The sequence below is a fragment of the Mesitornis unicolor genome, unplaced genomic scaffold, assembly GCF_000695765.1.
Source record: "Mesitornis unicolor isolate BGI_N332 unplaced genomic scaffold, ASM69576v1 scaffold7395, whole genome shotgun sequence".
In the NCBI taxonomy this organism is placed as follows: Eukaryota; Metazoa; Chordata; class Aves; order Mesitornithiformes; family Mesitornithidae; genus Mesitornis; species Mesitornis unicolor.
Window position 1 is genome coordinate 1 of NW_010183460.1, and position 14,213 is coordinate 14,213.

Sequence of the window (14,213 nt, forward strand, 5' to 3'; positions counted from 1 at the left end):
GGCCGGGTGAGGCGGGGGCCGAGAAGGGGAGTGGAAAAAGGATCGACGGGAAGGGAGGCGGTGGAAACCCCTGGGGGCTCCTCGGAGTGGGCGCGCTGGCCCTGGGTCCGTGGCTCTGATGGCACGGCCGTGGAGACCCCGCTCACCTCCTCGTCTTGGTAACTGAGGCAAGGCCAGAGTGGAGGGATCTGCAGCAAGGTTAAAAAAGTGGCTGGGGAAAAAAGCTGCTGCTGCTACCGATAGGCAGGCTGTCGACTTACATATCTTATTTTTAATTTGTGCCTGTTTTCAGTGGTCATGCTCAATAGCTGCTTTATTTACAGTGATATTTCTGCTGTTGCTGCCGCTGGTGCAGCTGGTGGTAGCACGAGTAGGAAAGTCTGTACAAGTAATTCTTCTGAGATACGTCATAATGGTATCAGCAAGTCAAAATTTACCAGACTTAATTTTGTTGTTTTTCAAAATCAGCAGTGAAATTGTCGAGTATCTTATTGGAATCCCATTACTTTTTGTAAAATAAGAGTTTTAGAAGACTTGTAAGAAAGTAGTGTAACAGGGTTCCACCTCCACAGCTGGAACGTCTTAAGGTAAGGTTTTACTGGTAGAAGAGAGCAGAGTTTTCTTTCTGCTGTAGGAAGGGATCTTGGGAACTGAACATCTAGAACATTTAATCTTTACTCTCTAACGAGCATTTAAAACGCAGTGGAATACCCTTCTGTGAATTTCACACTCAGTTGAGAAAGTGGTTCTGTCTGAATTTTTTACTGCATGCAGTTCCTGAGTCTCATCAGTGACTTTCTGCTGCCTTCCTATTGCTCCCAAGTAGTAGAATAACTTGGGAAACTGCTAAATCACACATGTGCTCCTTGAAATCGGTGCTGACATACTACGAAAGCTACTGGAAACTGGGAAGAGATTGATTTTCTTGTATAGATAGGTATGTTTATGCTGGACTGTTTTAAGTAGCTGGGTAGAGCGCTGCCTCCTTTTCTAGTTCCTTTAAAAGAGCCAATGAAGAACACTTCTTCACTTGTAAAGACAGTAAGAGTGAAATCAATACAAACAGCTGAGCTTTGCAGGCTGCAGAAATATTTTGAGATCTGTCTGTATTGCACGTCCTCCTCTGCACAAAGAATATAGGTTTCGTTTGGGTTTTTCCTGCTTATGGGAGTGGGGAAAAAACTTGTCAAAGGATTTGTCTTGGTATGGATGTGTGGTCACATCTGGTCTGTCCTGCTGCGATGAGGGGAGTTGTGTGGAAAACCCTGATGTTGTTTCTGGAACTGGCTGGCCCACGGGCCATAGTATTTCAGATTGCCAGGCTGTGTTCTGCACTGATGAGAAGTTTGTTTGTGGGTGGCAGGTCAATAGGTTTCGCTTTTTGATGGTCACAGAATCTGGTCTGATGTAGACTAGATTTTGATCTGCTGTTAAGTTTTTCTGTTCTTGGTGTGGGGCTGGTGAGGCACATCCTTTCAATCCTTTATGGACAGAATAAACGGTGCTTAAATGCAAAATCTGTTTTCTGGATAAACTGAACCTCTGAATCCTTTTTTATTCATTAGTGCTTCAGCAGCTATCACATAATGTATCCAACTTTTGCTTGGAACGTTAATGCCCCAGCTCTACTGGGAGCGAAGGATGAAATGCAGAGTTTTCCTAAGCCACACTTTGGATATTCTGTCCTGCCAGCTGTGGGATCAGGGGGTGATTTTTGCCATGTGCTGTGCTTTCTGGCAATCACCTTAGCCATCATTTCCCAGGAAAAGTGTTTCTTTTATGTTTCTTCATGTTCACGATTAAACTGGATAGGAATTGTGTGGACTTAGTGCTTTTATTTAGGAACAGAATGCAGCTGGGTTGTGGTAAAGCTGTTACTGTGTGTGTACCGTGTCCCAGTCGTGAGCACAGTTCAAAAGCTCTTAGCAAAGGTTTGCACACTGATTTTTTTTTTCCTCTTTTTTTCACTTACACCTTCACTGCACAGGGCAGCTTGTCTGAGGAGTGGAAAATGTGTGTGTTTTGAGTCAGATACAGAGTTAAAGTTATACTGAACCATCAAAAAATAATTTTAGAGTTACAGGGTTGGTGCAATCTCCTGAGATCACAGTTTAAAAATAAAATAACTAATACTGCATTAAGAAGCAAAGACAAGCTTGTATGTGATAATCTCCCTTTATGTGAAAGTACAGGAAATTGATTTAAAGTGGCTACCAGCAGATCCACCCTTGTCTTGTGTGTGGGTTGTTTTCACTAGTAACATCACCAAACATACTCATTTGTTCTCTTCGTATTTTAGCGGTTGCAGTTTGGCTTGCCGTTGTGCCTTTTTCTCCTCATATTTGAAGAATGGCATGGTATAAAACTGTACATGAAATTACTTTGGTGACTGAGTTACGTTTGTTAAATTTAATTCTCTCTGTATTGTTGTCCTTAAGCAAAGGTCTTGGTTTCTTGCTTTGGTATCTACCTGATGCCCAGCACCAGTCATCTGTGCTGGCTGTGGTACCAACTGGATGCCCAGCACTGATCCTCTTTCCTACTGAGAAGAAGGGTTTTTTGACGGTGGTCGTTGCTAGCATGGGGTAACAGGAATATAACAGGAATTTATAAAACTGCTAAGTGAAAATTCAGCTCTGTGCCACAGAATTGCGGTCGGAGCTTTCAGCAGCTAAAACACGGCGTTTCGATTCTGTTGTCTTCTGAGGACTTTGCTCTCATTTAAGTGGTGTAATTATGTCATGGTTAATTGGCAGGTTATTTCGATCTAGTAATTCTGGATTATTTCTCTCTAGGATGGTGCTTTTAATGGTACATCAAGATTGATAATCAGGTAGTGAACCAAGAGGTTCGAGCAGAGGCTTCCTCTCGAAGCAGAGATTTCATGACTGTCAGACACTGGTGAGAGGAGCTGCTCTTAGAGGCCAGATTGGCTTGGTTGTGCAGCTGAACTTGAAATGCCAAGTTCAGGGCTGGGAGACTCAAGTCTTGCTTGTAAATAAATATCTTTTGTAAGTACATCTGATATGCACCAATTTATATGAAAAAACCCGGGATGTTCCTGAAATACTACATTTCTTTTTGAGCTGGGTTCAATTATTTTTTTAAACAATTAAACAGAAGCTTGTTTCAAAATTGAATATGATGGTAAAAACATAGCCAGTTATTTTTTTAATAGTAATGTGTCACTGGATCATGAGTTCTCTGAAGTGGCTGGTTAAAAAAATTGTGTTTATGAGCTCGGTACTGTTTTACTGGCTTAGCTGAGTAAACAGGTCTTGTGCTTTAGTTAGTACAAAGATGTGGAATGCATAGCTGGGTGAGTTACTCTTTACACGTGCTAAAAACAACTTTTTATATTAGAAATTTCTAGTAAGGTCCAAGTTAATAAAGCTGGCAATGGTTCCTTTCAATAAGAAAAAAAATATTTCTAACTCTCTCCATTGTTTTCACAAATCCTTTGACAAACTATGTTCAACTGGTATTTTGTGTGGGACCATGTGTGGAAGGCAATACCCATTAAAAGAGTTGTCTGGTTTCTAAGGACACTTTCTTAAATAAAGAAAAGTATTTGAAACCTGAAAGAATTTGAGGGCATGCAGCGCGAGGTGGGTGCAGCAGTAACAAGTAACAGCTGCCCTGGCTCTTTAACAACACAGCTTTGTAGTATTTTTTTGTGAGCACCTTCTTCGTGGTCACAGCTGTCGAGTGGATGGATCCTGCTGATTCACTGGTACAGCTGATGTGCTATCTCTACCTGAGCATAACTACAGTTGACTTTTATAGGAAGGCAGTGCAAATCCCTTAAAACTTGCTGAAGACTGCAGGTTTCCAGCCAAGCTGTTTCCTGTTGTCATGAATTCAGTAGCACAGAGAACAATTTCTTTTGATTTTTATTTAACGGTGTTGTAATGTTTACTGCTATGGTTTCTGTGAAATTGAATTTCTGCCTGAAGTAAATATGCTGAAATAAATTTTCTTTTTTTGTTCCTCTTCAGGCCTTTGCACAATTTGATGCTGAAGGAGATGGCACTGTGGATGTGGAGAATATGCTGGAGGCTCTCAAGAATTCCAGTGGAGCCAATCTTCAAGGGGAGCTCAGCCATGTAATCAGGCAACTGCAAGCTTGTTCACTGGTTCCAGGTATGAGAACAGAGTGACAGGACAAAGGGTTTCCCAAGTCCTGCCCTATGTAAGGCATGCTGCTTCAATACTGTGCTTTGATCGTGTCGTTTGTCCCTTGAAACTGTAGTTCAAGTCATTCTTGCTTCTGTAGTATCAAACAAGTTAAGGTACTGTAAAGGAAACATTTCCCATGATTACACCCAGCTTAATTTCTTTCATAAACAACCATTTTTTTTCTTCTCTGTGTGACTAGGGAGGTTCTTATTCTTGTTTGGTTTATCTGACAGACAGAAAACAGTTTCTTGCAAAATTTTGTTGAGTTCCTATCCAATGTAGCCTTCAACTTGGTAACTGGAGGAATAAATCCTCCATTGAGTCTATTGCAGGTGATGAATCATATACTCTATTATTATTATATTGTTATTTAGCATTTGAAATCCTGCTAAAATATAGTTCAGGTTTTATAGCACATAGTTTGGAAAGTGTCCATTCCCAGAATCTGATTTCTGGAATAAGCATCAGTTACTGGCTTTCCTTCCAAGCTTTTGATGATAAGTGGCTAAAGGGGATTTGCCTTAGAGGATCAGACAAGAAGTGTTAGAGTTGCCCAATAGCTAAGTCAGAGGAAAATACCTGTGACGTAGTATTCCATACATCTAAATGCACTGCAATTCGGAGTGCCACCGTTCAGGAGCTGAAATTTCTTGTGAAGTTGGTGGAAAGCATTGGGACCCTCTTTGCCAATGCCACAGTGAGAGGAAGTGATACGAGACGAGTGAGTGAAGTGAGTCCATCAGCTCATTAGCCGAGCAGCACCTGTTTCACCTAGATATTGAAGATAAGAGTTTGGAACTTGTGAGACTGCAAAATAAGCATAAGAACTAAGATTTTTGGTAATTGGTTTGAATACCTTCAGACATTTCAAGTAACTGGCAAGAATATTTCCTGCACCTTTTACAGTCCTGCTGTGAAGGTGGCAAACTTGAGCTACTCCATGTGGTGGAATGCAGTTCCAGCATTGGCTTCCGTGCTTACTTTGGATTTACCTAGTAGTAAGATGCAGAGGGGGAAACGATGACTTGGTCAAGTCAGATGTTGCAACAAAGGTAGAAATAATCTCTCTTTTTAGGTTTTATTGATATATTTTCTGAATCGAAAGAGCGTCTTGGTCTTCATGCCTCAATGATACTGAGATTCTTACACCGGAATCGGATTTCTAGTACGGCCATCCCTTACCCAGTGTTGGAGTACTTCAACAATATCTGCACTATGCGATCTTCTGTATTGAAGGATTCTTTAGATCGACTTCTCCTAAAAGAGAGAGGTATGTAATCTCTTTTTTTTTCCAGGATGATAGTGTAACCATAATTTGAAGATAAAATAAAAACTTTCTTTTCTGTTTGATCTTTAACAGATAAGACTTTTTATGAAGTTGATCAGTGTACGGAATTTTTTGGGTTTTTTTGAGGTAGATAAATTGATTTCCTAACTGCCTAGCAATCTGAGTAACAGACTTGGATGTTTTTAATCTTTCTCCTGACCTGTTCAGAATGATGATTGCTAATTTGCAGTGTTCTCTATTCAGGCAAATATCTCTACAACTTAGTTTCCATGTGAAGGTGAATGTTTTCTGAAGTTGACTGTTCAATATTAAAAAATAATTTATTGCTTTGGGGTGAAGGTAGTGCATCTTTTACTGTATTTCAGATGGGACTGTTCTGGTGGTCTCCCTGGAAGGAGGCCTCCTTTTCCTCACAGCTTGATTTGATAGTTTCAGATCTGTGCACTTGTAGTCTGCTTTGTCCCTTCCCTAGAATAGTTGAATTGAGGTTTTCTTCATTGTATTTTACTTTATCTTCTCATCTGTTTGTATTTTGGCATAATGATAATAAAGCACTGATGAGACAGGTAATGAGAGGAGGAGGTAAAGGCTACTGAACTCCAAGCAAAGTAGGTGTGTTCATACTGCAAGTGGTACATTGAGATTATTGCGATTTAATCCAAAATGAAACTTTGCTGTCGTCTAGATTCTGTCAGAAACACTTCTTCAGGAGCTGTGTTCTGTGCTGACAAGTTAATTTAAACGAGATAATTATAATAAAGATATAATAATTCTTGAAAACAAGCAAAAGAAGAATGTTATGAGTGATTTCTTTGCAGAATACCCCAGTGACCTGAATGGGAATCAGGATTCAGACAAACTGAAGTCTGTCACAAAGTGCTATACTCACATAGAAACCTCATCCAATTCTGCTGATATTGACAAAATGACAAATGGAGAAACCACATCCTTCTGGCAGTCAGATGGGAGCGCTCGGTCCCATTGGATTCGGTGAGCGACGCAGCCAAACGGTGGGGTAGTTCTTAGGTGTTACAGTCAGTGGAGTGTCACTGAAAAAAAAAAGTGGAATTAATGAATGACTGATGAATATAGTTGAAAACAGAAGTAATTTCTGTCTGCATAAAGTTTAAAGGCCTAATCACCAAGTGGAAGTGTTCACCTGTAAAAAGTATGCATATTCCATGTTGGCGCATACCCTTTTCTTGTAGCCGAGCTTTCCAAACTGTGTAATAGATATAGTGGTTAGTACTTGAATAGAAGGGCTTTGCCGCTGTCTGAAAGGTTACTGCTCTATGAAACAGAAATGTTTAGTGTTTTTTCAGTAGTAGATCTAAGAATGTATGCTTAACAAAAAAAATATCTCATTTTGGTCATTATTGACACTAAGTTGTTTTTTTCCTGAGGGATGAATTCTCAGTTGAAAAGCTGAACAATAGAAAATTCTACAGTCTCACTGTCAAAAATGGCTGTCTTTTAAGTTTTCTAACTTCTATTTACAAGTTTTCTAATCTGTCCACTGGGATATGGGGTTGGTAATGCCTGTGAAGCATTAGGTAATTTCCAGTGGATTTATTTATGTTTATAGAAGTGGAAACTGAGTGGAGCTTAGCTGAAAGCGAAGTGCTTAACTTCCTTTCTCTTTGCAAGAACTATTCTATCTTCTTTGCTTTGCAGTTTAAAGATGAAACCAGATGTTGTTTTGAGACATCTGTCCATTGCGGTGGCAGCTAACGACCAGAGTTACATGCCACAGCAAGTTACAGTGGCGGTGGGAAGGAATGCCAGCAGTCTTCAGGAGGTCCGAGACGTTCACATTCCAAGCAATATCACTGGCTACGTAACACTGTTGGAAAACGCTAACATTAGTCAGATGTGTGAGTCAATAAAGATACTGTTGGTATATTGTTTTGTTGCTTTTCTGAAGGTCAAAGTTTGGGTAGATCATAGAATGATATGTTGAAATGTCAGTCATTAAAGCAGAGACTTTTGACCTCATCCTTGGATCAGAGAACTTGTTTTAATTGTAGTTTAATTTCTAGCCTAGGAGAGAGTCTTCTGAGTCTTTCTCATGGCATCTGTCTGGAACTTGGGCTAAAGGTTGAAGAACTAGAATGACTAAAAGTGCAGTTTTAGCCTCTCAGTTTAAAGACACTGGGCATTTTTAAAATCTCTGCTTGCAGAGTGAAAGCATCTTTTGAATGATACTATCTAGCAAAAAATCTGCTTCTGAGCAACTGTTTTTTTGATAGCAAAACTCTGAAGTTGGTCAGATGATTTTTGTAAAGCAGGTTTTATGCTAAGGGGTTTTAAGTAGTGTTATTTTTAAGTCTGGTAGGTCCGTGGGTGCTGTATTGGAATCGGTCAGAGGAAAGCTGCTCCTTCCTAAGATGGTTTCTGCAGCTTCAGAAATTTAGTCCCTTCAGTTCAATTAGTCGCTTTTCACTAAGCTGAATTTTCACTGCCATGGAAGCAAACAGCATGGATGTTGTTCCTAGAAAGTAACTAGGACAAGGTTAACTATGCAAAATGGTCCAAATCATAGGGTGCATGGTAAAGAAACACACACACACACACACACACACACACACACACACACACACACACACACATATATATTTGTCTGTATGTGGGAGTACTGTTACATATCTGCTGCTATTTTTGAAGAAGTTTTGCAGTACTTATTGTTTTGAATATCTGATTATCTGGTATCTAATCCAGCGGAAGAAATGGGGGGAAAAATTATTTTGTGTTTTGACAGATGTACAGATAAACATCAAGCGTTGCCTTAGCGATGGATGTGACACCAGAATCCATGGCCTCAGGGCTGTCGGTTATCAAAGAGTTAAGAAGATGGGCGTCTCTGTATGCGATGCTTCTGCTATCTGGTACTGGTCTCTGCTGACCTCTCTGGTAACAGCTTCCATGGAAACAAATCCAGCATTCGTTCACACTATTTTACAAAATACTCAGTAAGTACCAAACTTCTGTGGTGCGTGACTTATTTATTTACTTATTAACACTTCCAGCTTTAGTAAACTGAGCTACCTTGTGCAACTTGTTTCCACTCCCTCCATTAAGATGTTTAAACATCTTTTTAGCTATCACACTGTTTAAATTTTGGTATTTCTCTTTTATCCATTTGTCCGTACTAGAATAAGTGTAATTCTCCTGGCTGTTGTTTCTAATCTAGTTGTGTAGCTGTGACTGAATAAACACTGAAAAAGAAGGGTTTGACCTGTTCTTTGGCTTGTAATATTTTTGAGATGCCTAAAATAAATTATTTTTCTGTGTTATTTTATTGAATATAAATGTTGGACACCTTCCATTTATGAAAGGAGCTTAATTAGGCTTAATTGTCAACAAATTTTTGCTTGTGCAATGCATTACATGGGGATATAGTCAGGTATGTGCAATATCTCTGTGCAGATGTTTGCTTGTGGTGATTGGCCATTTTCTGTGTAACATTTCCTTGTTCAGCTGCCAAACACTTCTGCTGCATGACTTGAAGGATTGGAATCCTCATAAAATTGCTGCACACCCATGTCAACTTTCATAGAGCCTAGTTAGCATGATGCCACCATTGTAGAGCACTGCTATCATTAGGTTAATGAATACTATAGGCTAAAGTCCATTAAGCCTATCCTTGATTTGCGTAATCTATGAAACCTCTTTAAAGAGCTTTATACATGCGTACATCTGAGAAAGGTTCATAGTTCCAAGTCTTACTACAACTGCGAGCCTTCAGTCTTGCTACAGTTAAAATATTTTTTAGAAATATAGCATGGATCCTGAGCTAATAAAGCCTAAAAAAGTTATGAAGGAGAGGTGTTGGCTAAAAATCTGCATCCAGGAATTACAAATTCAGTCTTTGGAATTGCAAAGTAAACCCCAAACATTAGTATTGGATAGAGTGACTTTGATGAAACCACTTAAGAATTGCTGTTTTCAGGGATTATTACATTATCTTACAAAATCAAACAGAATTTTTCATCTAAGCTAGCAGGTTTCTCTCTTAGTTTCTGTGGTTGTTCTGAAGAATTCAAAAACATTTTTCCTTTTATTAACAGGCTCTCAATGCTAGAACATGAAAATGAAGCACTACTTGAACACTAAGCTATTTCAAATGCTGTCACAGATTTAATTCAAAACCCCTTGGTTTATTTATCATTAAGTCTGAGATTATGAGGCTGAGATTCAAGATTACCTAGCAGCATTGAATTTTCCCTACCCAGATGCAATATTGGATTTACTTTTTGAACAGATTACCTGTGTAAATAGTTTTCCTGCATTCAGAATCAACTTGTGGAGACCTACTCATATAAAACATGAAGATTCAAACGTCTAATTCATTTTAGAAGACAATTTTCTCTCACTCTGACTGTTTCTCTGATGTTAACTTCTGTCCTTTTACTAGGAAAGCACTGCAACACATGCCACCTCTATCCCTAACACCGGGCTCTACAGATTTTTCAAGCTTCTTATCTCCAAATGTTTTGGAGGAAGTCGATAGCTTCCTGATAAGAATAACAAGGTGAGATTGTATTGATGTATTTTGATGTAGCAGAAAATGGTTTAGAATAATTTGTATAGTAAACTTATCTCATTTGTACTCGCCTCCTCTTTTTTTACCATCTTGAAAAATTCAAAGACGTTAAGAAGCAGGCACGATAGATTTTTCGATCTGAGCTTATTTTATTTATTTAAAAACAAAGTGTCCTGAGTTTTCTTTTCATACTGTTGGGTTTTTTTTTTCCCCTCTTCAGTTGTTGTACTACTCCAGAGGTTGAACTTACACTCTTGGCCTTTGCCTTAGCCAGAGGGAGTGTCGCGAAAGTGCTGAGTTCCCTTTGTACGATCACTGATCATCTGGACACTCCGTACAAGGCTTCGTCCCTTATCGCTTCCATGGCGACAGTCAGGCAGAACCTGCTGTATAAATACGGTAAATGAGTAATTATTGGATCCTTTACTGTACATACTTAAGACAATATGCAGCTTTGAGTTGTTTTACTTGTTTAAAATGATACAGGACTTCTAAATTAACAGCTAACCGAGAACATAACCTGTGACACTGAACTGCCCTAAAAGCTGGGGATTAGGTCAGCTTTCTGGGATCTAAGAACTGAACCAGGTGGCATCATCTTGAGGCAGAAAACATGAACTTTGCAGGTGGTGGCCCTTACATCACAGTGGTGGTAGCGTTTGTGTTGTATAAAAGGCAAATGACGTCAGATATTTTCATTCTTCCAGTAACACACTTAACTTTTCTGTATGATTAGCACTGGTGAGTGGTCTCTCTTGCAGATATACGCATGTGCACAAATTGAAGATGTGTTTTAAATGTAATGTCATTAGCATCTGTTTGCAGTTCCTTATTTTCACTTCTATAAATTATTCCGAGTTTAGAGTAACTGTAGAGCTGTGTATGGTCTGGCATACAGCGTAAGATCTTGCTGGTTTGACTGTTTGATAAATCTGTATATTCTCAAGTGTCAACTTCTGAGGTTATCCTTAGTCTCACATGAAGAATTTTTCCCTTTGCCTTTTAGTATGTTTTATCAGGACTTCTTGGCTTGTGCATATTTTGTAATTATTGAATCCATATTTACTGAATTGTTTATTGAATTGTTTATTTTATTGAGTTATTGAATCAGTATTTACTTTCAAAAGCTGGTGCTTTTTGCAAGACAAGAATGGTATTTCACACATTGTGAATTCTAAAGTGTGCGAACAGTTGAAAGAACATTGGTGGTCATGATTTTCATTGTCAATCTGCCCATATCTAAAACTTGAGCTATGTTAGACTAATGTATCTCTTGCATTCCTGTTTGTTCCCCCTTTTTTGTGTGACAGTGGTAAAAAGCTCATAGTATTGTAAAGTTTTTAATTTGTTTACTGTGTGAAGAACTTAAAACTGGAAAACAGGCTATTTTATGGATTTATAAACCTGTTAATTTTCTTATTTAGGAAAACCATTACGACTCACTTTGCAAGCATGTGATGTGAAGGGAAAAGAAGATAAGTCAGGGCCTGAAAACCTCCTTGTAGAGCCATGGACTGGGGATGGTAAGAGCCTGGACTTAAAATCCAGAATATTGAAATATGAAAATATGAATATATATGAAATCCAGAACTAGACACAAAGGCTGTTAGCAAGGCTATGGTGCTGCTTCATATCTATTTATTCATACTTGGTACTTACTCAGCAGTTTAATGGAATGGAAAATCTGTAAAACAAACAAACAGCAACAGAAAGCAACAAGGACAGAAAGTCCTCCCAACCAATACAATATGTAAATTCTGTTTTACGAGGTGGATTCCCAGGAGACAGTTATTGTCAAAACAAAACAACCAATAAAAAGATTAGGTTTTGGGGAGAGTTACTGATATTCTGCGTGGGAGTCAGCAATGAGCTGTCACATAAAAAATTATAGTAGGGCATATCTTATGGGTTGAAGTCATGAATCATTCGTTACTTTCCCAAATTTTGATGGAGTGATATGGTAGTGATTATTGACAATTTCACTGATGGCACATTACTGTTAATTCTCCTTGAAAGTCTGTCTTCGTTAATGCAATGTTTTTATGTACTGGATACAACTTAAAGAAAGAGATTTGTGTTTCTTGTCCTCTTTTTTTAGTGAAATGCTGCCTGATCTTTTTTTAAAAAGTTGTGTTTTGTCTTGTGCAGTTCTACTGGTAAATTAAAGCTGGGCTGTTAGAAAATCAGGCACATTCTAAATACTTATTTTACCTGTGCTTTTGCTTGTGTTTATTGAGTTTGTTCAGTTGTTTTGTGGATTGTCCTCTCGTGTTTTATGAATCGCAGCCTGAGGAACAGTGAACTCCATCAGTGAATAGAGCTGTAAGACAAAGTAATATCTGGGAGTTGCTAGTAAACTTCAGTGGGGAAACACTCTCAAAATAACTGTAGATACTGGACTCCCTGGAGAGACACTGGCTGGAGATACCTGCGTGTTCTCTGTGGGAGCATATGCTAACACGATACAATCATTGTTTACTTTGTCTGTCACTCTTTTATTTGGAAACATTTTCTAATGAACATTTCACTAGAAAAACCTTGTCATTTTGTTCCCCCCGCCCCTGCTTTCATTCACAGTCTCAGTGTTCTCTTTCAAACAGCTTGTGCTGTTTGTAACCTCATTTTATTCTCACTCCTGCTTTAGGTTTTCTGACTGAAACTGGGAAAACCAGAGCAAGTATCATTCTTTCTACTGGAACTGAATCTTCCTTCCAAGTGACACAAATTAGAATAAAGGTATGTAGTTCCTCTATGCTTTTTAAGTAGGCGGCTTGCTTTTTTCCCTAGTGGTAGAGTTGAATAAAAATGAACTGAAATTTTAAATTCATCATGAAATTGTGTTATTTTAGGATTTTACTTTGGTGTAAGTCACAGAGAACTTAAGGAAAGAGAGATCTTAAATTGTTCCAGGGTACCACAAGCATGTAGTAAAGACATTTACTTTACATTGCTTTTGTCTATATATTGCAATGTACTCAAGCCAGTGACTCTTTGGTGTATGGTTTCACAGAATCACAGAACGTTAGGGACTGGAAGGGACCTCAAAAGATCATCTAGTCCAATCCCCCTGCCGGAGCAGGAACACCTAGATGAGGTTGCACAGGAAGGCGTCCAGGCGGGTTTTGAATGTCTCCAGAGAAGGAGACTCCACAACCTCTCTGGGCAGCCTGGGCCAGGGCTCTGTCACCCTCACTGAGAAGAAGTTTCTTCTCCAATTGAAGTGGAACCTCCTGTGTTCCAGTTTGTGTCCATTACCCCTTGTCCTATCATTGTTTGTCACCGAGAAGAGCCTGGCTCCATCCTCGTGACACTCACCCTTTAAATATTTCTAACCATGAATGAGGTCTCCCCTCAGTCTCCTCTTCTGCAAACTAAAGAGACCCAGCTCCCTCAGCCGCTCCTCATAAGGGAGATGCTCCACTCCCTTGATCATCTTTGTAGCCCTACGCTGGACTCTCTCCAGCAGTTCCCTGTCCTTCTTGAACTGAGGGGCCCAGAACTGGACACAATATTCCAGATGCGGTCTCACCAGGGCAGAGTAGAGGGGGAGGAGAACCTCTCTCGACCTACTCACCACCCCCCTCCTGATACACCCCAGGATGCCATTGGCCTTCTTGGCCAATTCTTTCTCTCTAAAGAGTACGGATTTATTTGTAAGATCTTTTATAGTTAAAATATTTTTTGACTCTGCAAATAGTAGGCCTCAAGATATAGAGCGTGTGATATCAGATTAAATGTAGGAGTTATCAAATTATTTTTAGAGACATCAGTGTAATTTGAACACCTGGTGTGTTTGTTTTGGTTTTTTAATCTGGTTTAAAAGCAAGATCTTGTGATTAAATCTCATGGCCAGGACAAAACTTCAGTGAGATTTCTGCAGCTGAATTTATTTATTTAAGGCAATGCAGTAGTTTCATTCCCGGAACACAGATGCATGTATCAGTATCAAAGAGAATTCAACACGGTTGGACTTCTGGCAAGTGAATTCTAACTGGAGCAAGGGAGACAGCGAAGCTGTTTTGCAGTGGGATAATGGGACACATAATTTTAGTTTTGTTTGTGTTTTGTTTAAATAAAAGAGTATACAAAATTTGAATGAGAATTAGTATTCTCTAGTTAAGGTTAGGGTGCTAGCAGAACGATAAATGCAGCAAATATTAACCGTGTATGTGACCCTGGCTCAGTGTGTTACAGATGTTTTCA

At 39.1% G+C, this 14,213-nt stretch overlaps 1 protein-coding gene across 1 annotated transcript in view; it reads left to right on the forward strand.

Moving 5' to 3' along the window:
- Positions 1-3,998: 3,998 nt before the first annotated feature.
- The window catches only part of ZZEF1 (zinc finger, ZZ-type with EF-hand domain 1), a gene marked incomplete at its 5' end in the record, with an annotated part of 51,965 nt that continues 41,750 nt past the window's right edge, over positions 3,999-14,213 (forward strand). Inside the window, 9 exons of the mRNA XM_010184145.1 lie at positions 3,999-4,143; positions 5,255-5,449; positions 6,286-6,457; positions 7,142-7,341; positions 8,226-8,436; positions 9,882-9,998; positions 10,231-10,409; positions 11,435-11,533; positions 12,655-12,746. Of these exons, the coding sequence (XP_010182447.1) occupies positions 3,999-4,143; positions 5,255-5,449; positions 6,286-6,457; positions 7,142-7,341; positions 8,226-8,436; positions 9,882-9,998; positions 10,231-10,409; positions 11,435-11,533; positions 12,655-12,746 (1,410 nt within the window). The remainder of the gene's footprint in view (positions 4,144-5,254; positions 5,450-6,285; positions 6,458-7,141; positions 7,342-8,225; positions 8,437-9,881; positions 9,999-10,230; positions 10,410-11,434; positions 11,534-12,654; positions 12,747-14,213) is intronic.